At 59.8% G+C, this 20,486-nt stretch overlaps 1 protein-coding gene across 4 annotated transcripts; it reads right to left on the reverse strand.

Moving 5' to 3' along the window:
• Nucleotides 1–216: 216 nt before the first annotated feature.
• Nucleotides 217–15,064, reverse strand: DNAJB5 (DnaJ heat shock protein family (Hsp40) member B5). 4 transcript variants are annotated; one of them, XM_072993053.2, is made up of 4 exons: nucleotides 14,914–15,064; nucleotides 8,654–8,904; nucleotides 5,320–5,921; nucleotides 217–2,329 (listed from the first exon to the last, which is right to left on the reverse strand). In XM_072993053.2, exons 2-4 carry the CDS (start codon nucleotides 8,862–8,864, stop codon nucleotides 2,096–2,098), a joined length of 1,047 nt encoding a protein of 348 aa, XP_072849154.1. In that variant the 5' UTR covers nucleotides 8,865–8,904; nucleotides 14,914–15,064; the 3' UTR covers nucleotides 217–2,095. The 4 variants fall into 4 exon arrangements, with proteins under 4 accessions (XP_072849154.1, XP_020656366.3, XP_072849153.2 ...); XM_020800707.3 differs by lacking the exon at nucleotides 14,914–15,064 and adding an exon at nucleotides 13,619–13,918; XM_072993052.2 differs by lacking the exon at nucleotides 14,914–15,064 and adding an exon at nucleotides 12,441–12,931.
• Between the last annotated feature and the right edge of the window lie 5,422 nt (nucleotides 15,065–20,486).

Consider the following 20,486-nt stretch of genomic DNA (forward strand, 5'->3'; position numbering starts at 1 on the left):
TTCTAGACAGACGAGGGCAAGGGAATGGTCTCAAGGGGGTCGTGTGGCCACGTATTTTGGTTTCTAGAAGATCCAGAGGCAACTGGGAACGTGGGCATGGAAACTTCTTACCCTGGATCCAGTTGGCTTTATGACAACAAGCCGAGGCAGCCAGCCCTCCTCCCTGCTGGCCGAAGGGGAGGCATCACCGGAAACACATCCATCGCAGACAGCTGCTACTTTTAAAATACTTTATTTTTAAATATTAATACAGGACATTACAAAAGAAGACATACAAAAAAGAAAAAAAAACGCTATAAAACCACTCAGGGTCTCCCAGAAATGGAGAAAAAACCCTATGGCGCGGCTACCTCCCCCCCTCATCTGCTTGTCATCAGCCTAAGTTTTTTTGTACTTTAAAAAAACACACACACACGTGTTGCAGGGGGGAGGGCAAAAAAGGCATTGTCTTAACCATTCAAACTGGTTGATAAGTTCAACACTGCCTAACAGTTTTAATCTTCTCAAAAGAAAAATGGCACGTGGACATGTTAGACTCTGTACAGCTATACAGCAGGCGGCTGCGCCCGGGGCGGTCAGCCGCTCCCTTCAGCTACCACAGATAAAATCAAGGAGTTTTAGCTCAGGGTCAACTCTAAAAACCAGCCAAAGCGAGGGCCACCCGACGGGGCCGGCTGTCCTTGGCAAAGGGAACAAGACCCGAGAGAAAGCCCAAAAGCAGCTTCCCCCGTGTCAGATCAGAATAAATACATTGTTTGTGTCTTTTGTTAAAAAAAAAAAAAAAAACAGAAAAAAAGTCAGGACTCTCACGCAGGACAGTTTTGGCACCAGATTTTAATTTGGGGGGGGGGGGAAGGAAAGAGAAAAAAGTCCCTTTCGGAAAACTGCTTTAAACCTTCCCCAAAGCGAGGCTCAAGAACACGTCCCGGCCTCGGGTTCTCCCTGCCAACGAAGGAACATTCAGAGGTGGCACCGATTAAGTTTTGCTTTAAAAAAGCATTCCCTCTGAAACGTTTTCAAAGGTGCAGTCTTTACCCACACGCATCTCGCATTCCCTCTCCACGCGCGGTCCGGCTGAGTGGGGACGGACGCAACCCTGCACACCGTCCTGCCGAGGCTTCCCTCCCTCCTCCCCCTGCAGCCTTGGACCCCAAGCGCTTACGTCCCCCGCTTGTGCTCTCAAGACGCTGCAAGCCAACAGCTCCCTTTGGCCACTCAGAGAAGACGGGATCAACCGCAGCGGGGAACTCAACATGGGCCGCAGGAAGGGCCAGTTCTTGCAAGGCTCCTAAGGGCGTAAAAGCTGGGGGAGCATCCATTCGAAGAGGCCCTGCCAAAATGATCTGAGTGCCGCTGGGTCCCTCTTCTCCGTCCCATTTTATTGTAGCCAAGCAATTGGCCTTGGCTCGCCAGCAGAGGCACGAATCTTCCAAGAGCGTTTTCCGGGTACAGCCCTGGCTCCGTTGGGGAGCCCAAGAAAGTCTGCTCAGCAGGGGCTAGGAGGGGCCCATCTCCTTTCAGTGGAAAAGGACGGACGGGGGGGCACAGCGGGCCAAGTTTTGGACTGGCCCCAGCTCCAAGGCCTTAAGGACTGCCTTCAGGACCAAAGCCACTGCCCCGGTCCCAGGCAAAGAAAGAGCACCCTAAGAAAGACCTCCCAGGCCGCCTGGAAGGAAGCGGGGAAGAGGAGACGCCAGAGTCCTATTTACATCAGGGACACCCCCCTCGCACTCCATGGCATGACGTCCATCGTCGGTGGCTTGCCAGCCAGACTCTACACAAAGCAGAAGGCCCTCCGTGGCTGGGAGAGGGCAGGCTCGGGGCTCAAGGCTCACACAAAGCTGGCACACCAGACCCAGCAAGGCAACCCCCTGCAACGTGCGAGGTGAGCTGCTGGGGGGGGGGGGGAGGAAAGAAAGGGAGAGCCCTACAAGCCAGGTCAGTGACTCTTAGGAAAGGGGGGGGTGAGGTTTGCAGTGAGAGGCGCGGCTGAACCCCCGGCCTTGCGCAGGCACAGGGCGCTGCTGCACATGCGCGCGCATGTGAAGGATTGCTGCCCGGAGGTCAAGCGGGCGGGCGGGCGGGCAGGCAGGCTCTAGGAACAGGGGAGGTGCTGCTTGAGGATCAGCCGGGTCTGAGGAGCTATTCGTTCTGGGAAGCGGACTTTAAACTCTACGATCAAGTCTCCGCGCTGCGTGGGGACCTTCGGGAAAGGCAGCCCTTCGCCACGCAGCCTCTTCACCGTGCCGGGTTTGATGATGTCGTTGCAGGGCAAGGGGATGACGCGCCCGTCGACGGTGGGAATGTTCACGGTGCAGCCGCACAAAGCCTGCAAGAGAGACGGGAAGAGGGTGAGGGTTAGGCCAGCAGAAGCGCAGAGGCCCAGAGGGCGAAAACCCCGTGCCAAGCTGAAGGCAGGCCGCTCTTTCCGGGCCCTCCGGTGCCAGTCTGGAGAAGGCATGTGCCACGGTGGTTTCCGAATTCCCTCTGGAACAATGGGGCCTGAGCTAACCTTCAGGGGACAAAAAATACTCAGTCTAAACCTAACTGGCCACAGGCCCTGTGCTTTTCTAATAAGTGATTTGTAAAAGACACAAAAACGGGCCATGCTCTCTCACAAAGGCCCCACTGTCCCTGGGAACAACAGGGTGACGTTGCTGCTCGGCTTCAGTGTCCTGAAGGAAGTGGCTCCTCTCGGTGCACTCATCTGCTTTGAAACCAACCACTTACCCACCACCACCAGCTAAAAAGGAAATCTTCACCTGGGGGCCCTGGGAGGCTGGGAAGGAGAGGGGCTTGGGAGAGGACGCCCTGGGCAAAGCACGGGGTGGGGGGGGGAGTCTGAGCCAGAAGCAGAGGCTCAACTGAGACGGGCATCACAGCTCAACCTCCCTCCAGGGAAGCCACCCGAAGAGGAGGGTGGCGCCTGCCTTCGCCCTCCCTGCTTCTTCCAGCTGGCTTGGCTGTCAGGCAGAGGCCCCGGGGCAGCCGGCGGGCAGCTCCGAAAAGGTTAGGGAGGGCAGCCAAGAGAGGCTTATGGCTTGACTCATGCACGGGGCCAACTTCCAGGAAGGCAGAGTTTTGGAGGACCCTCTCCTGCCAACCTCAACAGGAGAGGAACAGCAGCGGCCGGGCAAGGTTTTTTTAAAAACCCACGGGACGTTAAGGGTTGCCAAACGAATCCTGACCCATACGAGGAGGTGAAGAGGAGACAGGGCAGCCCAGAGGGAGGGAGCAACGCCTGCTCTTCATCTCTCCCACCATCTCAAAACTCCCCTGCGATTCCCTCTATGACCCCCTCAACGTCCCCACTGACACTGAGGCTTCCCCCACAACCTCGCACTCCACCAAGAGGGAAGTCACAAGAGCCACCCTGGAAGGGACCGCCTGCCTCAGAAGGTGGGGAGGTTTTGAAACAGTGGATGGGTGGGGTGGCCATCTCTGCCTTTCTGGCAAGCGGAGGGGGCTGGACTGGATGGCCTCGAGGTCACCTTCCAAGAGCAGGATCCCACGCTGGTATCAACCCCAGCGGACTTGCCCAGAATCGGGTCGGGTGTGGAAAGAAGTAGGGCAAGGAGGGGCCTGGAGGTGGTTGTGGCTTCTACCTTGAAAAGCGGATACCTGGGCCTTGAAGTCCAGCCCAAAGCCAACCAAGACCTCTCTTAGTGAACGGTGGGGCCGGGGAGGGGAGGGGAGGGAAGGGCAAAGGGGGGGGGCAATCAAGGAAGGGCAAAATCTCAGGGGAGGGGGTGGTCCATAGCTTTTGTGGATTAATAATCATGTGCTGACCAGTCAATTCTGACTCACAGTGATCCTCTTCAGAGTTTTCTAAATAAAGAATACTTATAAAGGGGTGGGCCATTCCCTTCTTCTAGGGGGCACCCTGGGACTGCTGTGCCGCTGGCCCAAGGCCACCCAGGCTGGCTCTTCTCCCAGGAGGCCCCATTGGGGGGGGGGATCAAACCCCCAACCTCTAGCTCTGCAGCCAGAGACCTCAACCCCGGAGCTCTCCAGCCAGCATAACCTTGGCTTGAACTGAGGCTCATGAAAACGGCCTTGCAGAAGAGCAGGAGGAACGGCTGGGAAACATGCACAACCAAACCAAGATGTTCACCTACAAACCCCATAAGCCCATGCAGGTAGCCCACGTTCCTCATGGTGTCCCCCTGACAGGGGCAGGAGGAGCTGCCCCAGGGGGGGGAACCCAGACCTCCTGACAGCCCCTCCCCTCATAAATCTGTCCGCTCACCCCTTCCCTCTCCCAAAAACCATCTTCTAAGCTGGCCACCCTCAGCTGCTTTTGGGGAACTCAGCCTCAAAGTTGACTCTTAGGGGAAGGAGGACTGCCTCTCCTCCGTGCTGAACAACAAGAACGTGACCCCCCAGCTTCCAGTATTATTGGGGGTGGGGGGGAAGAAGATGGGGCCTGGACCTTCACTCTTCACTTTCTCCCAAACAGGCATCATCTCTATACACGACGTTCCCATTTTTGGCTGCCTTCTTTCTAACCTAATCTAACCTCCACCCCAAACGTTCCTTTCCTATCCCCAGGAAGACGACCCAGAGGCTTGATGGGTTCTGGTCTGCCTTGCTGGGCCTTCCCATAAAGGTTCGTGGGCCAGGGTGGATTCTGGGTCTCTCCTCCAGCTCTTGTGTGGCTGCTTTTTATGTTTTCTGTCTTTGTTTTTTACAGACAAAAGAGCTGCTCTTGTGCAAAAGGGTTCCTCCCCATGTCCCCCACTTCCTGTGACCCCCCCCCCCACCAGGCCGTGAAATAAGGGAAAGAGAGCCAAAAGAACTTGGAGGAAGGCACACTGCCACCTGAACGGAGAAGGAAGGAAGGAAGGAGACCCGCCAGCCTGCCCTTCCATCTTGCAAAGCAACCCTCTCTCCGCTCCTCCTCTGCCCCTCCGCTCAGGGTCCATAGCCCCTGCCCACGGGCACTTCTTCCATGCCAGCCCTCCTGCCTCCACATCGCAGGCCCCCACACCTACAAACATAGCATGGCTTGTGCAGCTCGCTCCCCCATGGGTGGCTCATGACGCACAACCCAGCGTTCCTGCTCAAACAGGGTGAGGCCTTCCCAAATCCCTGACAGGGGACAATCCGGTCTCTCCTCGCTCCCCAAAGAAGGGAAAGGGCTCCTTGTGAGAAGAAATACTGATACAGTGGGACTGTGGGGCGCCCCACGGTCAGGAAAAAAAATGCAAAGATAAATACATTCAACCCCCAGCCTCTGCAGTGTCCCTACCTCTCTGGGGAAGAGCACCACGAGATGGGCAGAAACGCAACCCAGAGAAGAAAGCCCCAGCCAGTTACCTCTTTAAGACTGATGGTGGCCGTGTAGATGACGTTTGTCCCGTCCCGCCGGAAGTGGGCATGGGGCTTATCCTTCAGGACAAAGACGATGTCGGCGGGGATGTTGTCCGGGGTGGCGTCTCCTTCCTTTGGGAAGGTGATCTTGGTTCCCTCTTTCCAGCCGCGCTTGATGACAATGTTCAGGATCTTATCCTCTGTCCGCATCGTTCTGCCGTCTGGGTTCAGCCGCCGGCGAGTGATCTTCATGCGTTTGGTCGCACCGTGGTAGATCTCCTCCAGGGAGACCTTGAGCTCATGGACCACGGGCGGGTCCTGCACCTTCCGGCGCATGTGGATGGGCTCCGGGTGCCGCCGGTGCACGCCGTTAAGGCCATTGAAGCCAAACCTGCCGAAGGCCGTGAAAGGGTCGTCGTTGTCGTCGTCCACATCCATGTCCTCGTGGTCAAAGCCGTTGAAGATCCGGGAACGGCCGCTGGTGAAAAAAATGTCAAAGGGGTTGGTGCCCCCGAAGAAAGAGGCGAAGGTGGCGTGGGGGTCCCCGTGGAAGGTGTAGTGGAAGGTGTTTCCAGGCGTGCCAGAGGTACCGCCACCGGTTTTCAGGCCTGAAAGAAAAATTTTAAAAAATGAAAGACCCGTCCCTCAAAGGAGTGTTCACAGACACGGGAAGCGCTGCTACAAAATCAAGATTCTGCAGGCTGGTCTAGAAGCCGGAGAGGAAGCTGCACCAACCTGCAGTAGTCTGCAATATCACAAGAAAAGCCCTGCCCCCCCTTCACTCCACCGCCCCCACCCCCACCCCCCACTTCAGCCGCCATCTCCAGAATTCTGGAAACGTTCTTTGAAATGTTCTTTTGGGGGCAACGCTGAGAGAGCGTTGGGCTGCGGCAAGGAGCTCCCTTTTCCGGAAGAGATTGGCTTTTGGCACAACTGTCCCAGAGGCCCTTCCCAGTCAAGAATCAGGGGCTGCCAAGAGCAGGGACTCCAGGTCCTTGCCGGACCTTCCTTGGAAAATCCACAGAGATACTAATCTCCGGCTTCGTTTCTGCCAGGAAAGCCCAAGGAGGAAAACTCACCGAGGGGACATAAGAGAAAGAGGCGGCTAGCAGCCAAACCAGCCCATGGTCTTCTCCTCCTCCTCCTGCCTGGTGGCCCGAAGGGGTTCAGCAACCCTTTGACCCACCTCAGCCCAGAGCTTGGGAAAGTGATGCCTCTGGACGACGGTTCCCACAATCCCCCAGCCAGAAAGTCAAGGGCCAGAGGACCCCTAGCCGGTGCCCTCTGGGTGGACTGGACTACAGCTCCCACAATCCCACAGCCAGTGTTCTGTGAGTTGGGCCCCAAAGCACTTGGAGGGTGCCAGCGTGGAGGAGGCCATCCTAAAGCTATCACAGGGGCTGGGGGAACCGCCGTCCATCCATCCGTCCATCCCTCCGGCAGGCAGGCAGGCAGCTTATGTCAAGCGAAGGCTTAAGGAAACAGCCGCTTAAGGAAGCAACTTCCCCGAAGCCCCTGACCGTAAGGGCTGTAGGGGGTGGCGGTGCGACCGAGGCCCGGGGCCTCGAAAAACAGACCGAGGCCAAAAAGGAGTCTCCTCCAGAGCCTGCCAGGGCAGCTATTTCTGGGTCCCTCTTTCGCAGAGCCAGCCGGCCGGCAGCTGCAAGGCTTTTAATAGCAAACAGCCGGCTGGCCGAGTGCAGGCTCTGTGACTGCCCCTCCTCCTCCTCAGCCATCGCCAGGGGGGGGGAGCAAAGGACAAAAGTGTGGCCTCCTGTTGAGGGGGCAGAAGAGGGGCACTCAGCTGCTGGGGCTTCACCCCCCCCATCTCAAAACTTCTCCGATTAATGAGATGGGTGAGCAACCCCTGTTCCACCAGAGCCCTCTTCCCCTATCACGCTCGCTGGCAATTTCCCCCAAACTCCCAAGCATTGCCATGGGGTCTGCTTGAAGGTGGTTCTTCCCCCCCCCCCAATGCCCCCCGGGAGAACCTCACTTATCTCCGCAGGGAACAGGTTCAGAGCTTTTAGTAGAAATTGCAGCAATTCCGTCTTGCCAGTCGACATTCGGATGGAATGAGATCCCCCCCTCCCCCATGGCCGGGGAGCCCCTGGAGCAGAGCGCTTTGGCCGGGCAGAGGATCGCCCTCCGGCTTCCCCCTCGTGCCCCAGGGCTTCCACCGCCCTTCCCACACCTCCTTTTCAAAAGCGTTCCCGAGAGCGCAGGCAAGCCGTGGAGAGATATAACTCGGGTGTGCTCTTCCTACTATCCAAAGCTAGCGAAGCTTCTCAAACAACCCGAGTGGAGTTCATAGAAGAGCCTCTGAAGTTTGCGACTCTGGCGGGCATGCCCATCGGCCACCGTTTGGAGAGGTTGTTTTTTAACGACCACTCCCAGACCCCCAAGTGAACCCAAGACACTTTTTCTGCTTGCCAAGAGGAGCTTTCTCAAGACCCCGATGCCCGCGTGCAGACAAGCCTTCGCAGGCCACTGGTAGCCACTGCCGGCTGCCCTCAGATTCTGCTGCAGCTGCTCCAGATTCTTTTACAAGCGGCGTTAGGGAAACCGAACACGGGCAAAGCAAAGGGCAGAGACCCTTCTGACGCATCTGCATCCTTCAAAGACTGGGCCTTCCCAAGGTGGCAGGCCAGCCGGAGGCTGTTTCTCTGGAGCTGCCGCTCAGCCGTCAGCAGCCCGGGACTGACACAGGCGCTCATGAACGCCGCTGCTATTCACAGCTCCCGTCCTCCCCCACCCTCAGCAAAAAAGAAAGGGGAGGGGGGGCTGCAGGCCTGCGGCGCTCTCTGCCAAACAGCTCGGGATTGCTTATGAAACCAGGAGCGATGACTAAAATTGGGAAAGGCTCTGAAACACAAACACACCGAGGGAAGCATGTACTGAAAAGGAAGCAAAAGAGGAGGCGGGAAGTGCGCCTGCCCTGCACACACACACACACACCCCGCAAGCTCAGCTCCCCCATGGAAGAGACTCACACCCACAGATCAGCCTGCTAATAACCGTCCCTCCTCTCCACCCGCGTTATCTTGACTGTTAGGAAGAAGGGCTAATTCTAGCCCCCTGCCCCCTCCCAAACAAGCCTCCCCACTTATCTGGACTAGCAAGAGGGGGAGGGGGCAGAGGAGGGGGGGCTCTAGTCACCGACAGCAAAGAGGGATGGAAGGAAGAGAATAATGCCCCCCCCCCGGCACACACTGGGTGTGAGCAAGACAGGGGAGAAGCAACGGGAGCCACCAACCAGGTGCACCTCGCCCTGCGCGCAGACAGACAGCCGGGGAAACCCGACAAGAGGGCGGCCAGCGCCCCCAGGCTGCCGTCTCACCTTCTTCTCCGTACTGGTCATACACAGCCCGCTTCTTGGGGTCGCTCAGGACATCGTAGGCCTCAGCAATCTCCTTAAACTTCTCCTCCGCATTGGGATCCTTGTTCTTATCAGGATGATACTTCAGGGCCATTTTTCGGTAGGCCTTCTTGATCTCATCTTCGTTGGCTCCCGACTGAATCCCCAGGGCATTATAATAGTCCTTCCCCATGGTGGAGACGGTCCCAGCTGCTGCTGCTGACTCTTTATTCCTGGAAGGGCGGAGAGAAGGAAGAGAAAGAGGGAAACGGGGAGGAGGGGAGAGGTCAGGAAAGTGGCTTTCCAAGAGGTCCAGGAAGGGGTGGGAAGCCGAGCACCGGCATCAATTCGCCTGCAAAGTTGTTCGCTACCTCTGCTCACACCTGAGCTACTCAAGGATGTCAAGGGCAAAGTCTCTGCCCGCCCGCCCCCCTGCGCCCGCCCGCCTGCTCGAATCCCCCCGGCTCCAGGGCTGGCAAGGCCAAAGGCAAGTTGGTTTTAAGGAGCTTTACTCACCTTTTCTCGGCAAGATTTACAGGGGCAAATTGCACAGCCAGAGAGAGAAGGCTGTGTTGTTATTTGGAGGGCCCCACGTGACGCGCTGTAACCAGAGAGGGAGGGCCGGGCTGCCCGCCTGCCCCTGGGCCAGGAAGGAGGCTTGGGAAAAGAGAGAGCCCGCCGGCAGGCAATCCTTGGACCAGCCAGAGGAAACGCAGCTGCTTGGCTTACATTTCACCCCGCAGTCAACCTGGACGGAGGGTGGGTGGGCGGGAGGGAGGGGTGTCCCTCTCAACCTCAGCCCCTTTCATTGGGGGGGGCAGGGAGCAGCCCGAGGTGCAGGGAGGGAGGACCTGCGCACCAGCCCTCTTCATGTAGGGCAAAATGAGAGGTTAATTAGCGAGGGAGAAGGCTTTCTCCCTCCCCCACGCTCTCTCGGCTCTGCCTTCCCCTTCATGCTTTTTGCAGATTGCCTTAAAAGAACTTTTTGAACAATACAGCGCGGGGAGTTCACGCGGGGACACGTTCCCATCATGTACCAGCAGAAAGACGGCAGAGGATGGTGCTGTTAGACGGGAGACATCTTGCCTTGCTTTGCCTGCCTTGCGATGGTGGGAGGCTATTTTTAAAGCGCTCGCTCGCCCGCCCGGCTGAAAGGAGGCTGCAAACCACAGGGAAATGCTGCAGCACCCTGGAAATGGCCTCTGACCACAAATATGGGGGGCGGAGGGGGTTGGGGTGTGTGAATGGATTCACTAGCAAGCAGGCAGATGACTCACCCCTTCCTCCGAGAGGTTTGACTAACCTCCGTTCCTGATCCCTCGGTCACGACCCAAAAATAGAACTTGCCCAGACCCTCTCCAGAGCAAGCCTAGGGCCGCCCACCCCCTTGCATCTCTGGACAACGACAGAGTGGGGCAGGGGGCAGGGATTCACCTTCTGGGAGGGGGCATCTCCAAGGTCGGGGGCCGGCTCCCTCCCCCGAAGGAGACCATCTCGGCTCACGTCCCAGTAGAGCTTTTGGGACCTCCCGGGCCTTTTCCCAGAACTTCCCGGGCCTCCAACATCCTTCCACGAACCACCTGCTGCCACTGCCACCACCCTGTCCTCACAAGCCACGTGGAGGAACCGGGGCAGCCCACATCCGATCCCACACCCAGAAGACAAAACAAAGGGGCTGGGCCGGCCACTGCCCATCTGGGCCAAGAGCAGGAGGACAGCAGAGCCCTCCCCTTCGTACAGAGTCTTTGGGGTGCACACCAGAACCACGCGGGGTGGGGTGGGGGAGCTGCTTTGGCCCCAGACGGCTCCTTGTTCCTCCCAGCCTGGGTTTTGGGAGTCTCAGCTCCCAGATTCTCAGCGGCTGTCCAGGGTTCAAGGCGGGATTCTCTCCCAGCGCTCCCTGGTGGCCTCTCGTATTTCCGGGGCCCGCTTCCCACACAGGGACGAGCCAGCAGAGGCCCTGCTTCGCTCTGGAAAGCAGACACCGCCAAGGACAGGCAGGCAGGCGAGAGCGGGGAGGACGGACAAAGCCAGACCTCTGTGAAGGGCAGCGGGTTGAGGCCCCCGCCCAGCACTACCCCAAGGCTGACACACAAAAGCTGGCACAACCTTCTCTGAGCCCTCAGCCCCCCCCCAGCTGCTGCTGCCCCCGCTGTGCCTTGCAGGTGTCGTCACACGCCACCCACGCTTTGGCGAGGCTGCGTGGTGTACCAGGGAGGGTGTGAGAGCAGGAGCGTTGCCGACACTGAAGTGGCCATGACCTGCGTGAATGAGTGAGATCACCCCCTGGAAATAAGAATCCAGCAGCGGGGGGGGGGGCGCCGGAACCAGCAGCGCCACTTGGGCACCTCAGCCCCCTCCCACCCACCCAGCCCGAGCACAGTGGGAGTTCTGTTGTGAGACACACAACTGGCAAATCCAGAACACAACACACAAGGAGGTGGGCTCTCAATGCTTGAAAGAGGAGACCCAGCAGCTTCCCCCCCCTCGCCCCCCCCGGGGGCACGCCGCTGGTGACTGCAGCAGATGCCAAGAACCTACAGCGTTCAATGGGGGGGGCAAGAGCAGCTGCCACGTTTCCTTTGAACGCCTGTGGTGGGGTGCGACAAGGCCAGCCCCATTTGCGTCAACAATCCCCAGGGGGGGTTTGGGGGGCAGTGGGAGCCTTGGGAGTGACACTCCGCGCCCTCGGCATCATCTCAAAGAAACCAGGGCGTACACCGGGTTGGCGGAGGAAGAAAGCCGATGCGAGCGGAAAGGCAAGCCACCCCCTAAGAGAGAGAATGGGAGCAAGAGGACAGGCGTCTGGGCTGTGCCCTCCCTTTGTTCTTGAAGGGCAAGCATCCCGGGGGGAGGGAGGGAGGGAAGGAGAGGGAGCCCAGCGTGAATAGATAGGGGTGTCTTTCGGAAGCCCGCTCGCTCGCCCTCCCCTCCCTGGCACCAGGCAGAGGAAAAGAAGGAGCGAGAAGAGCGTGCGTGCGTGCGTGGAAGCAGCCACGCTGTGCTGCCACCCCTGCTCGGGCACCCGAAGAGCAGGGAGATTTTCCCCGGTGTGGGGGCTGCTGCCTGACGTCAGCCTGCAGGGAAGGCTGCCAAGCCGTGTAGGTCACCCTGCGGGCTTACCGTCCTCTCCGAAAGGCACCCCCACACAGATTTTGGTAAAACACGACTCAGTCCCGCATCATCCCTGCCACCCACCGGGAGCCAGCTGTGCGGTGGCAAGGAAAACACATGGCGACAGCCCGGCCCCGGTGTGCTTTCGAGAACCCTCTTGTGGGCTCAGGTTGGGGGGGGGAGAGATGTCCTCCCCCCACCCCACTGCCTTCACCTACAAAAGCTACCTATACATACACACACACACACACACACACACCCCAACAAACCCAGACCCCTGGCCCTTGCCAGCATCGTCTCCTTCCACAGAGGAAGCCCCGGGGGAGGAGGAGGCGGAAGGCGAGATTAGAAAACCAAGCCAAGCAAGGGGGCAGCAGGAGGGGGGCTTCCCCCAAGGACCCAGCCCTCTCTTCTCCCCCCCCCCACCTGCCCTGCCTTGCCCTCTGCCCAGGAGACCACCTCTCTTCCGACCCAGCCCCCCCCCCCCCGCAAGGTCAGGGCCGGGTCGGCGGGCAGGGAAGGCGGGGGGGGGGAGGAAGGCGGGGGCCGGCGGCGGTAGGGTCCCCCACCCACCCCCGCCAGCTCCCCGAGCGCCCTCCGGAGCGCCGCCAAGAGGGAGGGCGAGGCCGGGCCGCGGCCAGGGGGCCTCACTCACCGCCACCGGACGAAGGCGCTCCCCGCCCAGGCGCTCATCCTCCGCGGCTCCAGCTTGAAGCGGAACATGGCCTGCACGGCCGCCGCGGGGGGAGGCTTCTTGCGGGGCGCCAGGGCGGCCGAGGCCCGGCCCCGGCGAGGGAGAGCCGAGAGAAGCCGAGCTGGGAGGGCGCAGGGCCGCCCCTGGCCGGAGAGGAGCCCGGGAGGGCGAGCCCGGCGCCCCGCAGCGCTCAGCGGGCCGGCCCCTGCCCGCCGCCTTCCCTTCGCGCGCTGCCCGGCATCCTCATCATCATCATCCTCATCCTCCTCCGCCGCCGCCGCCTCCCTTCGCCTCGCTTCCAGCGAAAATGCTGAATGAACTCCACGCCAGCCCGGAGCGCGCTTCTCATTGGTTTCCTGCCTGGCGCTCAGGAAGAGGCGCAGCCCTCGCTGGTGCGCCCCGTCCCTCTCCCCAGTTACACAACCGGGGATGGAAAAGGGGGGGGGGTCCCTCTGCCCTTCCGTTCCTCCCCTTTACACACGCGGCCTCGGGGAAAGGAGCCCCACACCTGTTGAGGATCCGGCGCAGGGCCGATTCCGCCAGGGGATCGCCTCCGAGCCCTCCGCCCGCCAGGCGGAAAGGGGCGGGAAGGAAGAGGGCAGGACTCGACCGGTGGAATGCCAGCCCCCCCTCCCCGGCTGGGTCAAGCGCCGCTGGGAGGGCATCCGGGCCAGAGGCCCCCCTGCCAGGCTCGCGCCTCCCCTCCTCGCAGCGCCCGGACCTCCAGCCCCCATCCAGAGCAGGGGCACCCGGCTGCCCTCTGTCTAGCCTCCGTGGCACGGTCGTCCACGGCTCGGGGGGGGGGGGGTCCCGGGCCCGCAGGATGTAAGCCGCCGCCGCCGCCGCCGCCCCTCCACCAAGGGACAGCCCGCTGAGGGAGGACCGGCAGCTGCGCCCCATCCTGGGCAGGGGGGCTCCCCGCAGCCCCCTTCCAGGCCAACCCGGCCACAGCCAGCGAGCGGGCGAGCGAACCGACACCCGCCGACGGTCCTCCCTGGCCGAGACCGCGCGCTCTTCCGCCCAGACCCCTGGAGGGGTCTCTCCTCCCCGCGCGCGCGCCCCCCCCCCCGGCGGCCCAATCGGAGACCCGGAGTCGGGAGAGAAGTTCCTTCCGCGGCGGGGCAAAGTCACTCGCCTACCTCTCCACGCGGCTCCAGAAGAGCAGGATGGCAGGCATAGCAAACGCCGGGCGAGGAAGCGGGCGAGCAGGCGGGCGAGCAGGCGGCGATCACGGCTCGGCGAGGCGGCGTCCCGAAGCCAAGTTTGGCCGAGCCGGGCGGACGGGCAGGGATGCGCTCCGGAGCAAGGCGGGGAGAGAAGGACCGCGCGAGGAGCGAGCCAGCGAGCGAGCCAGCTACCAGCCTGCCGTCGCGGCGCTCGAGTGGCATCTGCCTGCTTGCTCCCCGCGCGGTGGATAATCCCCGGCGCCGGCGGCGGCGGCCATGCCCACCGGCAGCCCCCGCCCCCCCGGAGCCCACACAGCCGGCGCCGGGAGCGCGCGCGCCCCCCCCCGCCCGCCAGAGCGCGCCTGCCACCTCCAAACAGGCCCCCCCTTTCGAAATAGGAGGAGGAGGAGGGAGGGAGGGAGGCAAGAAAAGAGGAAGGAAGGAAGGAAAAGAAACGGAGAAGGCAGGAAAAGAGGGAGAGAAAGAAGGTAGGGAGGAGAAGAGAGATAAGGGGAAGGAAGGAAAGACAAGAGAACGGAGGAAGCAAGAAAAGCAAGAAGAGAGAGAAGGTTGGAAGGAAAGAGAGAGAGAGAGAGAGAAGTGTGAGACGGAGGAAAAGAGAGAAAAGGGGGAAGGAAAAGAGACGGGGAAGGAAGGAAGGCAGGAAAAGAGAAAAAGAAGGGAAAGAGGGAGGAAAAGAGAGTGGAGGAAGCAAAAAAAGCAAGGAAAGAAAGAAAAGCGGGGAAGGAAGGAAGGAAGGAAAAAGGAAGGGAGGGAAGGAGGGAGGGAGGAAAGGCGCCCAGCCCCCCCCCCCCGCTGCCCACCCCCAGAACAGAAACGTCCCTTTCGGTCGACTCTGAAGTCCCAGGATCCTCCCGCCGCCCTTCCCGGACCCGCCTCCCCCTGGCCGACCCCCAACCCTCCACGGGAGGCCAACCGGGTTCCGCAGCCCCATCCAAGACGGGGGGGGGGAGAGTTCGAGGCCCGCCATCCCCCGCGCCCCCCCCCCCGCCGGCCAAGAGGCAGGGAAAGGGGAGACCCTGGCGGAGGGCCGCCCCCCCCGCACACACACACGCCCACCCCCCCTCCTCGCCAGGGCTCCCCCCCCAGGGGCCAACCTTCGGGGCCGAGAAGGCGGGGGGGCACCGCACAAGGGAGGGGGGGCCTCCCGCCTGCCTCCTTCTCTTGCCCGTCCGCCGCTGCCCCCCCCGGCGCGCCTCTCTCCCCCCCCCCCGCCGCCCGTCCTCCTCCCCCCGGGAGCGACTCACCGCCGGCGGCTCCCCGGCCGCCCCTTCTCGCGCTGCCTCTGCGGGGCCGGCCCGTCACGTCTCGCTCGCCGGGGCAACTGGGGAGCCAGAGGGCCCGCCCCCGCCTAGCAACGTCCTCGCCTGCACCACCCCTACGCCGCTACTGGCTCCAGGCGCCGTCCATCTCGACGAAGCCCTCCTTCCCATTGGGCAGAAGGGCGAGGGCGCGCGAGGAGGCCGCCTTCGGGCCCGCCCGTCGCCCCGCCCCTGCTCCCCCAACCCCGCCTCCGGGCCCCCAATAGCCTCTGCCCGGCCCAGCCGTCTCCCCCAATGGCCCATCCTACAGCCACTCATGCCCATGCTCTACTACCATTGGTCTCTAGGAGGCGGAGACAGCGTCTTCCCCCCCCGCGTGCTCCGCCTCCCTGCCCCTCTGATTGGCTGCGCGGGCCACGCGGCCTTCCCGAAGGAAAACCCGCGGGAGGCCCCGTGACGTCACAATGAAGGAGCGTTCCGACCTGCCTGCGGGAGGTTCCGCCCCCCTTGGTAGGCGGGGCCGGGTCCACGTGGCACGCAGGTGCGGAGGAGAGACAGCTGTCAGGGGAAGCCACGCCCCCCCACGTGGTCGGGGAGAACTGCGCTGCGCCCGATCCTCTGGCAGCGCGACTTTCCCGGGGCGCCCGGGCTTTCTCCCTGGCAAACGGCTGCCGCCCTGACTGACTCCCGTGGGCTGACCGAGGAGGTACCTGCGCGGGCGGGCCAGGTGGCGTTCGTAATCCGCGCCCGGCCAGAGCCTCGAAAAGTTCCCCTTTTTGTTCGGCCCGCAGTGCCTGCTGGGAGTTGTAGTCCACGAGGGAACTTGCCCACCCGAAGGCAACAGGCGTCCTTCCCCGAATCCTGCCCGCCATCATCCCCTCTCTCGAGAGACCATTTCCTGCTGGGCGGCAGGTGAGGTCCCGTGAGCAGAAGCAGCCCCGGAGAAACAACCGAAGCCAGAAAGAGGGATGCCCCCACCCCCACCCCCGGAGGTACTATAGGGAAGGCGGCGTTGCGCTCCACCGGGGCTTAGGAGGGGGCCCCGGGTCACTCTGCACGAAGCGCTCCCGCTCCTGCTCGCTCCTCAGGCCAGCTTCGCTGAGACCGGCTCTATGAGGAGGAGGCCTGGAGACCCAACAGGTAGACAGACAGACCCAACTCTCGGGCAGCGGACAAAAGGACCTGACACTCAGAACCCAAAACCATTCAACGACTGTGTCCAAAAAACACTTTAAAACTATGGCTGCAAGTCCTGCTCTAGTTTAGTGCCAGCATCACACAAACAGCATAAATCTGGGCAGCAAAGTGCCCTCAACCTAGATTTTTTTCCCCTGCTGTGGGCTGAGTGGCAGGATTGATTAAGCGACAGGAAATGTCCCTGGGGGAACTTCTTAACTGACAACCATTGAGCCATGAGATTTAGAGTCTGACTGGGTGACTCCATGGGTGTAACCAATAAGATTCTCATCAAGATAAATACAGTAAAGTCAACAGCTGACACAAAAACAACTTTGGACGGGACACCAAAGCCATGAAGTCACCAGGTGTCAAACGCCCAAGGGGACAACCAGTTCCCTTTGGAGGAGGATGGGGCCACCCCCAAAGAGGATCGGGAATCCTCCGCAGCTTTGGGGATCGCAAGGGCTGGGTTGAGGCAAGGAGCCCCGGAGATCATCCGAAAGCAGGAGCAGGCTCTTCTTACAAGGGTTGGCTCAGGGTGGGTTGCAAGCTGAGGAGCAGGAGGGAGGCGCCGTCCCAAAATGTTGGGGAGGGTGCCTCAATTAAGAGCTGTCCGGGGGTGAATAGACCCTCCTTCCAGGAGCTGGGGTGCAAACCATTCAGGGCTTTAAAAAACTCACCATCCATACTTGGAATTCCTTCAAGTCTTGTTCAGAGGTCATCCACCAGGCCTGGGTTTTGCTCAGAGACCTTTGACAGCCAGGTTAGGCATCGGGTAGGAATATCACGTGGTGGCGCTGCGGGTTAAACCGCAGAAGCCTCTGTGCTGCAAGGTCGGAAGACCAGCCGTCGTAAGATTGAGTCCATGCAGCGGAGGGAGCCCCCGTTGCTTGTCCCAGCTCCTGCCAACCTAGCCATTCGAAAGCATGTAAATGGTTCTATGGCTTGGAAACAGGGATGAGTACTATGCCCTAGAGTTGGACACGACTGGACTAAAGGTCAAGGGGAACCTTTACCTATAGGAATATCATGCTTAGACAGTTCAAGGTCCTTTCGGCATGCGAGGGGGTAGGGGAGGGAGAAAGCCCCACTATTTTCTCCTCTACAGCTAATAGCATTGGGCAGTGGGGGGAGGTGTTAATTAGAGTAGGAGGAGCATCCCAAAGGGTTAACCCCCTCTCCTCACCCATCAACTCTGTGGCTCTAATCCCATCTCTTACTTTCAGAAGTGAACGGCTGTCCTGGGTTCAGACTGAACCCACTGTAGGAGAAGATACAGAAGTTGCCTTAGTGGCTTGAGCAGGAGCAGAAAAGCTAGCCGTTTCCGCTGTTTAAATGGTTTCCCATCAGCCGCCTCGGCAAAATATGGGACACCAACCGCAAAGCACACTGGGAGACCTCCCCGTGCAGCAAGCCGGAGGCTCAGAAAGAAGCACGTGCTGGTGGGCCAGGCAAAGCATGTGGGTGTCGTAATTAGCCGTTCTGTGGCCATAACTGCTGATTAAATGGCTGATCCCTTGATACCCACTCATTTATCAGTTCATTCAAAAGACCTGCGTTCCTTCCTGGACTAGATCATTCCAAAGCCAGCTGGTCCTGCCCGTCTTGATGACCAAAGGGCCTTTGGGTGTAAACAAGAACACACACCCCGGAAGCTTTTTGATTAAAGATTTAAAACCCAGAGCAATTTCAATCCCCTTTCGCCACCCCGTGATCGTTCCTCTCTACAGGCTGACTGGCTGACTGTTCCCTTTGGGTGTTGTTATTGTTCAATTATTTGTGTATTTGAACAATACACACCATTTGTGTACACGAAGCCTGCAGGCCCTTGGGTTGGCCTACAAAACAGCACAGCCCCACTTTCGCAGCCAAAAGTAGGCCCTCGCCCTCAAGGAGCTTACTAAACTCTGCCAACAGCAGACATGGGCTGCAGCCCATCAGGAAGGACATGCCAGATAAGACACAGAGTCACTCATCGCTAAGGTGCACCAAGACTGTGCATCAGTTTCCTTGGAAAAGAGCTCCTTCTCTGGAAGCAAAAAGCAACAACCGGAGAGAGAACTGAGAATATGACCGGGGGGAGGGGGTCGGGGGGGTGGGAAGGCCAGGGCAAGGCAGGGCAAACGCTGTGTTGGTTGCGGCTGGGAAGTGCCAGGAGAGTTGCTGAAGGCTTTGCAGAAGGTTTGGGAGGTTGGGGGTGGGGGCAGCAGGGAAGGATTTGAAGGAAGAAAGAGGGAGTACCTGGTACCATATCCAAGGAGAGGGTCCCGTGCCTGTTGGGTGGGGAAGGGCGCTGAAAGCCACCCAAGAGCAATGCTGGCAGAAGAACAGGAGGCATGCCCAAGGCCAGCTGGCCCTCACAGCCTTCATGCCCACGCCCGCCCCTGGGCATCCACAGGAGGCAGGCAGGCAGGCAGGCAGGCAGGCAGGCTTGGCATCAAGAGACAGAGGGGTCGCGGGCAATGCTGTTGCACTTTGACCCAGGGTGGTGAATAAAGTAATGGAGGGAAGTGTCCAGGGCTCCATGTCCTTCTGGAAGAACCACCATGACATTGGCTGATCAGCCCCTTCGCACACAGAGAGGCACCGGCAACAGACCCCGTTTTGCAACAGATGGGACAGTTCTCCTGCTCATTTTAAGCAGGGCGACCCTCAGGAAAGGGAGGGTGGGAAGCCCAACTACGGAGAAGATCTCCTTCCCTCTCGCTCTCTCTCCTGCTTTCATGCCCTTATCACACTTGGTAGACCCCTAAGTACATCTTCTCACAAATAGCATGGATGTTCCTGCCTCTCTGACTAAGCGCAGAGGGATCCCGAGGCCCCGCCACCGTCACCAAACCACGCTCATCCCTTGGGCAGCAGTTCCAAGGTACGGCTGACGTGGACAGAGTTGGACTGTTATGTCTAGAGAGATGACTGCCATCCCAGAGAGGTTTTCTCGATGCCTTTCTCCCGTGTAATGTCGCCGTGGAGAATTCCTACTCAGTGAGTCTTGTCTCCACTTGCAAACAGAGTTTAAACAGACTCTGCTCCCACCATTCCTCCGGAGAGCCAGAGCTCAAGGTTTTGTGGCTGACATTTGTGGGACTGCTCAACACCCTTCACTCCCCAAGTTTAACAAAACCATTCCTGATTTCTAATCTACTGTACAGGCATTTTCACACAAAGCCCCTTTGCTCAGCCCCCCCCCTTGCTTTTTTGCAGGCAGGTGTGGAGGCAGAAGGCAAACTACTTAAGTTAAATCCAATTTAAATGTGTTGGTCTGTGCAGGTGTATACCTGCAGAAAACTCACCTGCCCCCAAAGAACATACCTTTGGCATCATACATGCAGCTGACCTAATAATCTGGCAGGGGGGGGGGGGGCTCCTAATGCAAAAATCAGCTGAAACCCAGGCCTGGCATTTCAGGATGATCTCAGGGGTCTGTCAAAGGATTTCTCTTCCTATAAAGCCTTACTCACAGGGAAGGAATGACCAGCTCACCAGCAGCTTGCATGCCCAGTGGCAGCCAGTCAGTGATCCCCAAGAGAGTTGCCTCCTCAGTCAGGGATCCCCAGGAGAGTTGCCTCCTCGGTCAGGGATCCCCAAGAGAGTTGCCTCCTCAGTCAGGGATCCCTAGGAGAGCTGCTTCCTCAGTCAGGGATCCCTAGGAGAGCTGCTTCCTCAGTCAGGGATCCCCAAGAGAGTTGCCTCCTCAGTCAGGGATCCCTAGGAAAGCTGCCTCCTCAGTCAGGGATCCCCAGGAGTGCTGCCTCCTCGGTCAGGGATCCCCAGGAGAGCTGCTTCCTCAGTCAGGGATCCCTAGGAGAGCTGCCTCCTTGGGCAGCTTGCCCCCAGCCCCTGACCTGAAAGGTGTGGCAGTTGTCCCTATGAGGGATCCATTCTCTCTGGGACCCCCAACCTTGAGTTGGACTCTTGTTGAACCAGAACATCACACTTCTGAAAACTGCCTGGCAAATAATGATGTCACCCTGGGCTTTGGACGCGGCTTTCCTACTGCAGGGACCCCAATCCATCACGTCTGAGGAAGCAAAGAATTGAGGGCAATGGCCTGCATCGAGTCTCTCCGTGATGAAACAGCGCCAGCCTTCTGGAGCTCTTCTAGTTACACATGGATGGCTACCTCTAGCTCGCTTGTAGCATGCCAGCTAAATCGCACTAGCCGTGTCCCAGATTCCAAAAAATACAGCCCCACGGAAGGGAAGGGAGCCCCGTGTTCCAAACCGAAGCAAACAGAGATTCTTTTTTTTTTGCTGCTGTTATCAAACTGACAACCAAGGCCAAAGCCACCATTTCCCCATGTATCTTTTCAATGAGACTTTGGGGGGGGGGGGGAACCAACCTGTGCGTGTCAGGGACATCCTCCTCAAAAACGTTTT

This window comes from Pogona vitticeps, chromosome 2 (genome assembly GCF_051106095.1).
Source record: "Pogona vitticeps strain Pit_001003342236 chromosome 2, PviZW2.1, whole genome shotgun sequence".
In the NCBI taxonomy this organism is placed as follows: domain Eukaryota; kingdom Metazoa; phylum Chordata; class Lepidosauria; order Squamata; family Agamidae; genus Pogona; species Pogona vitticeps.

Coding starts and splice junctions, on each gene's coding strand:
- DNAJB5 (XM_072993052.2), bottom strand. CDS start 12,508: ATGTTCCGCTTCAAGCTGGAGCCGCGGAGGATGAGCGCCTGGGCGGGG. Junction 8,905..12,440: donor AGCGCCTTCGTCCGGTGGCG/GTGAGTGAGGCC, acceptor CCGCCCTTCCAG/GAATAAAGAGTCAGCAGCAG. Junction 2,330..5,319: donor CCACCATCAGTCTTAAAGAG/GTAACTGGCTGG, acceptor TCTCTCTTGCAG/GCTTTGTGCGGCTGCACCGT.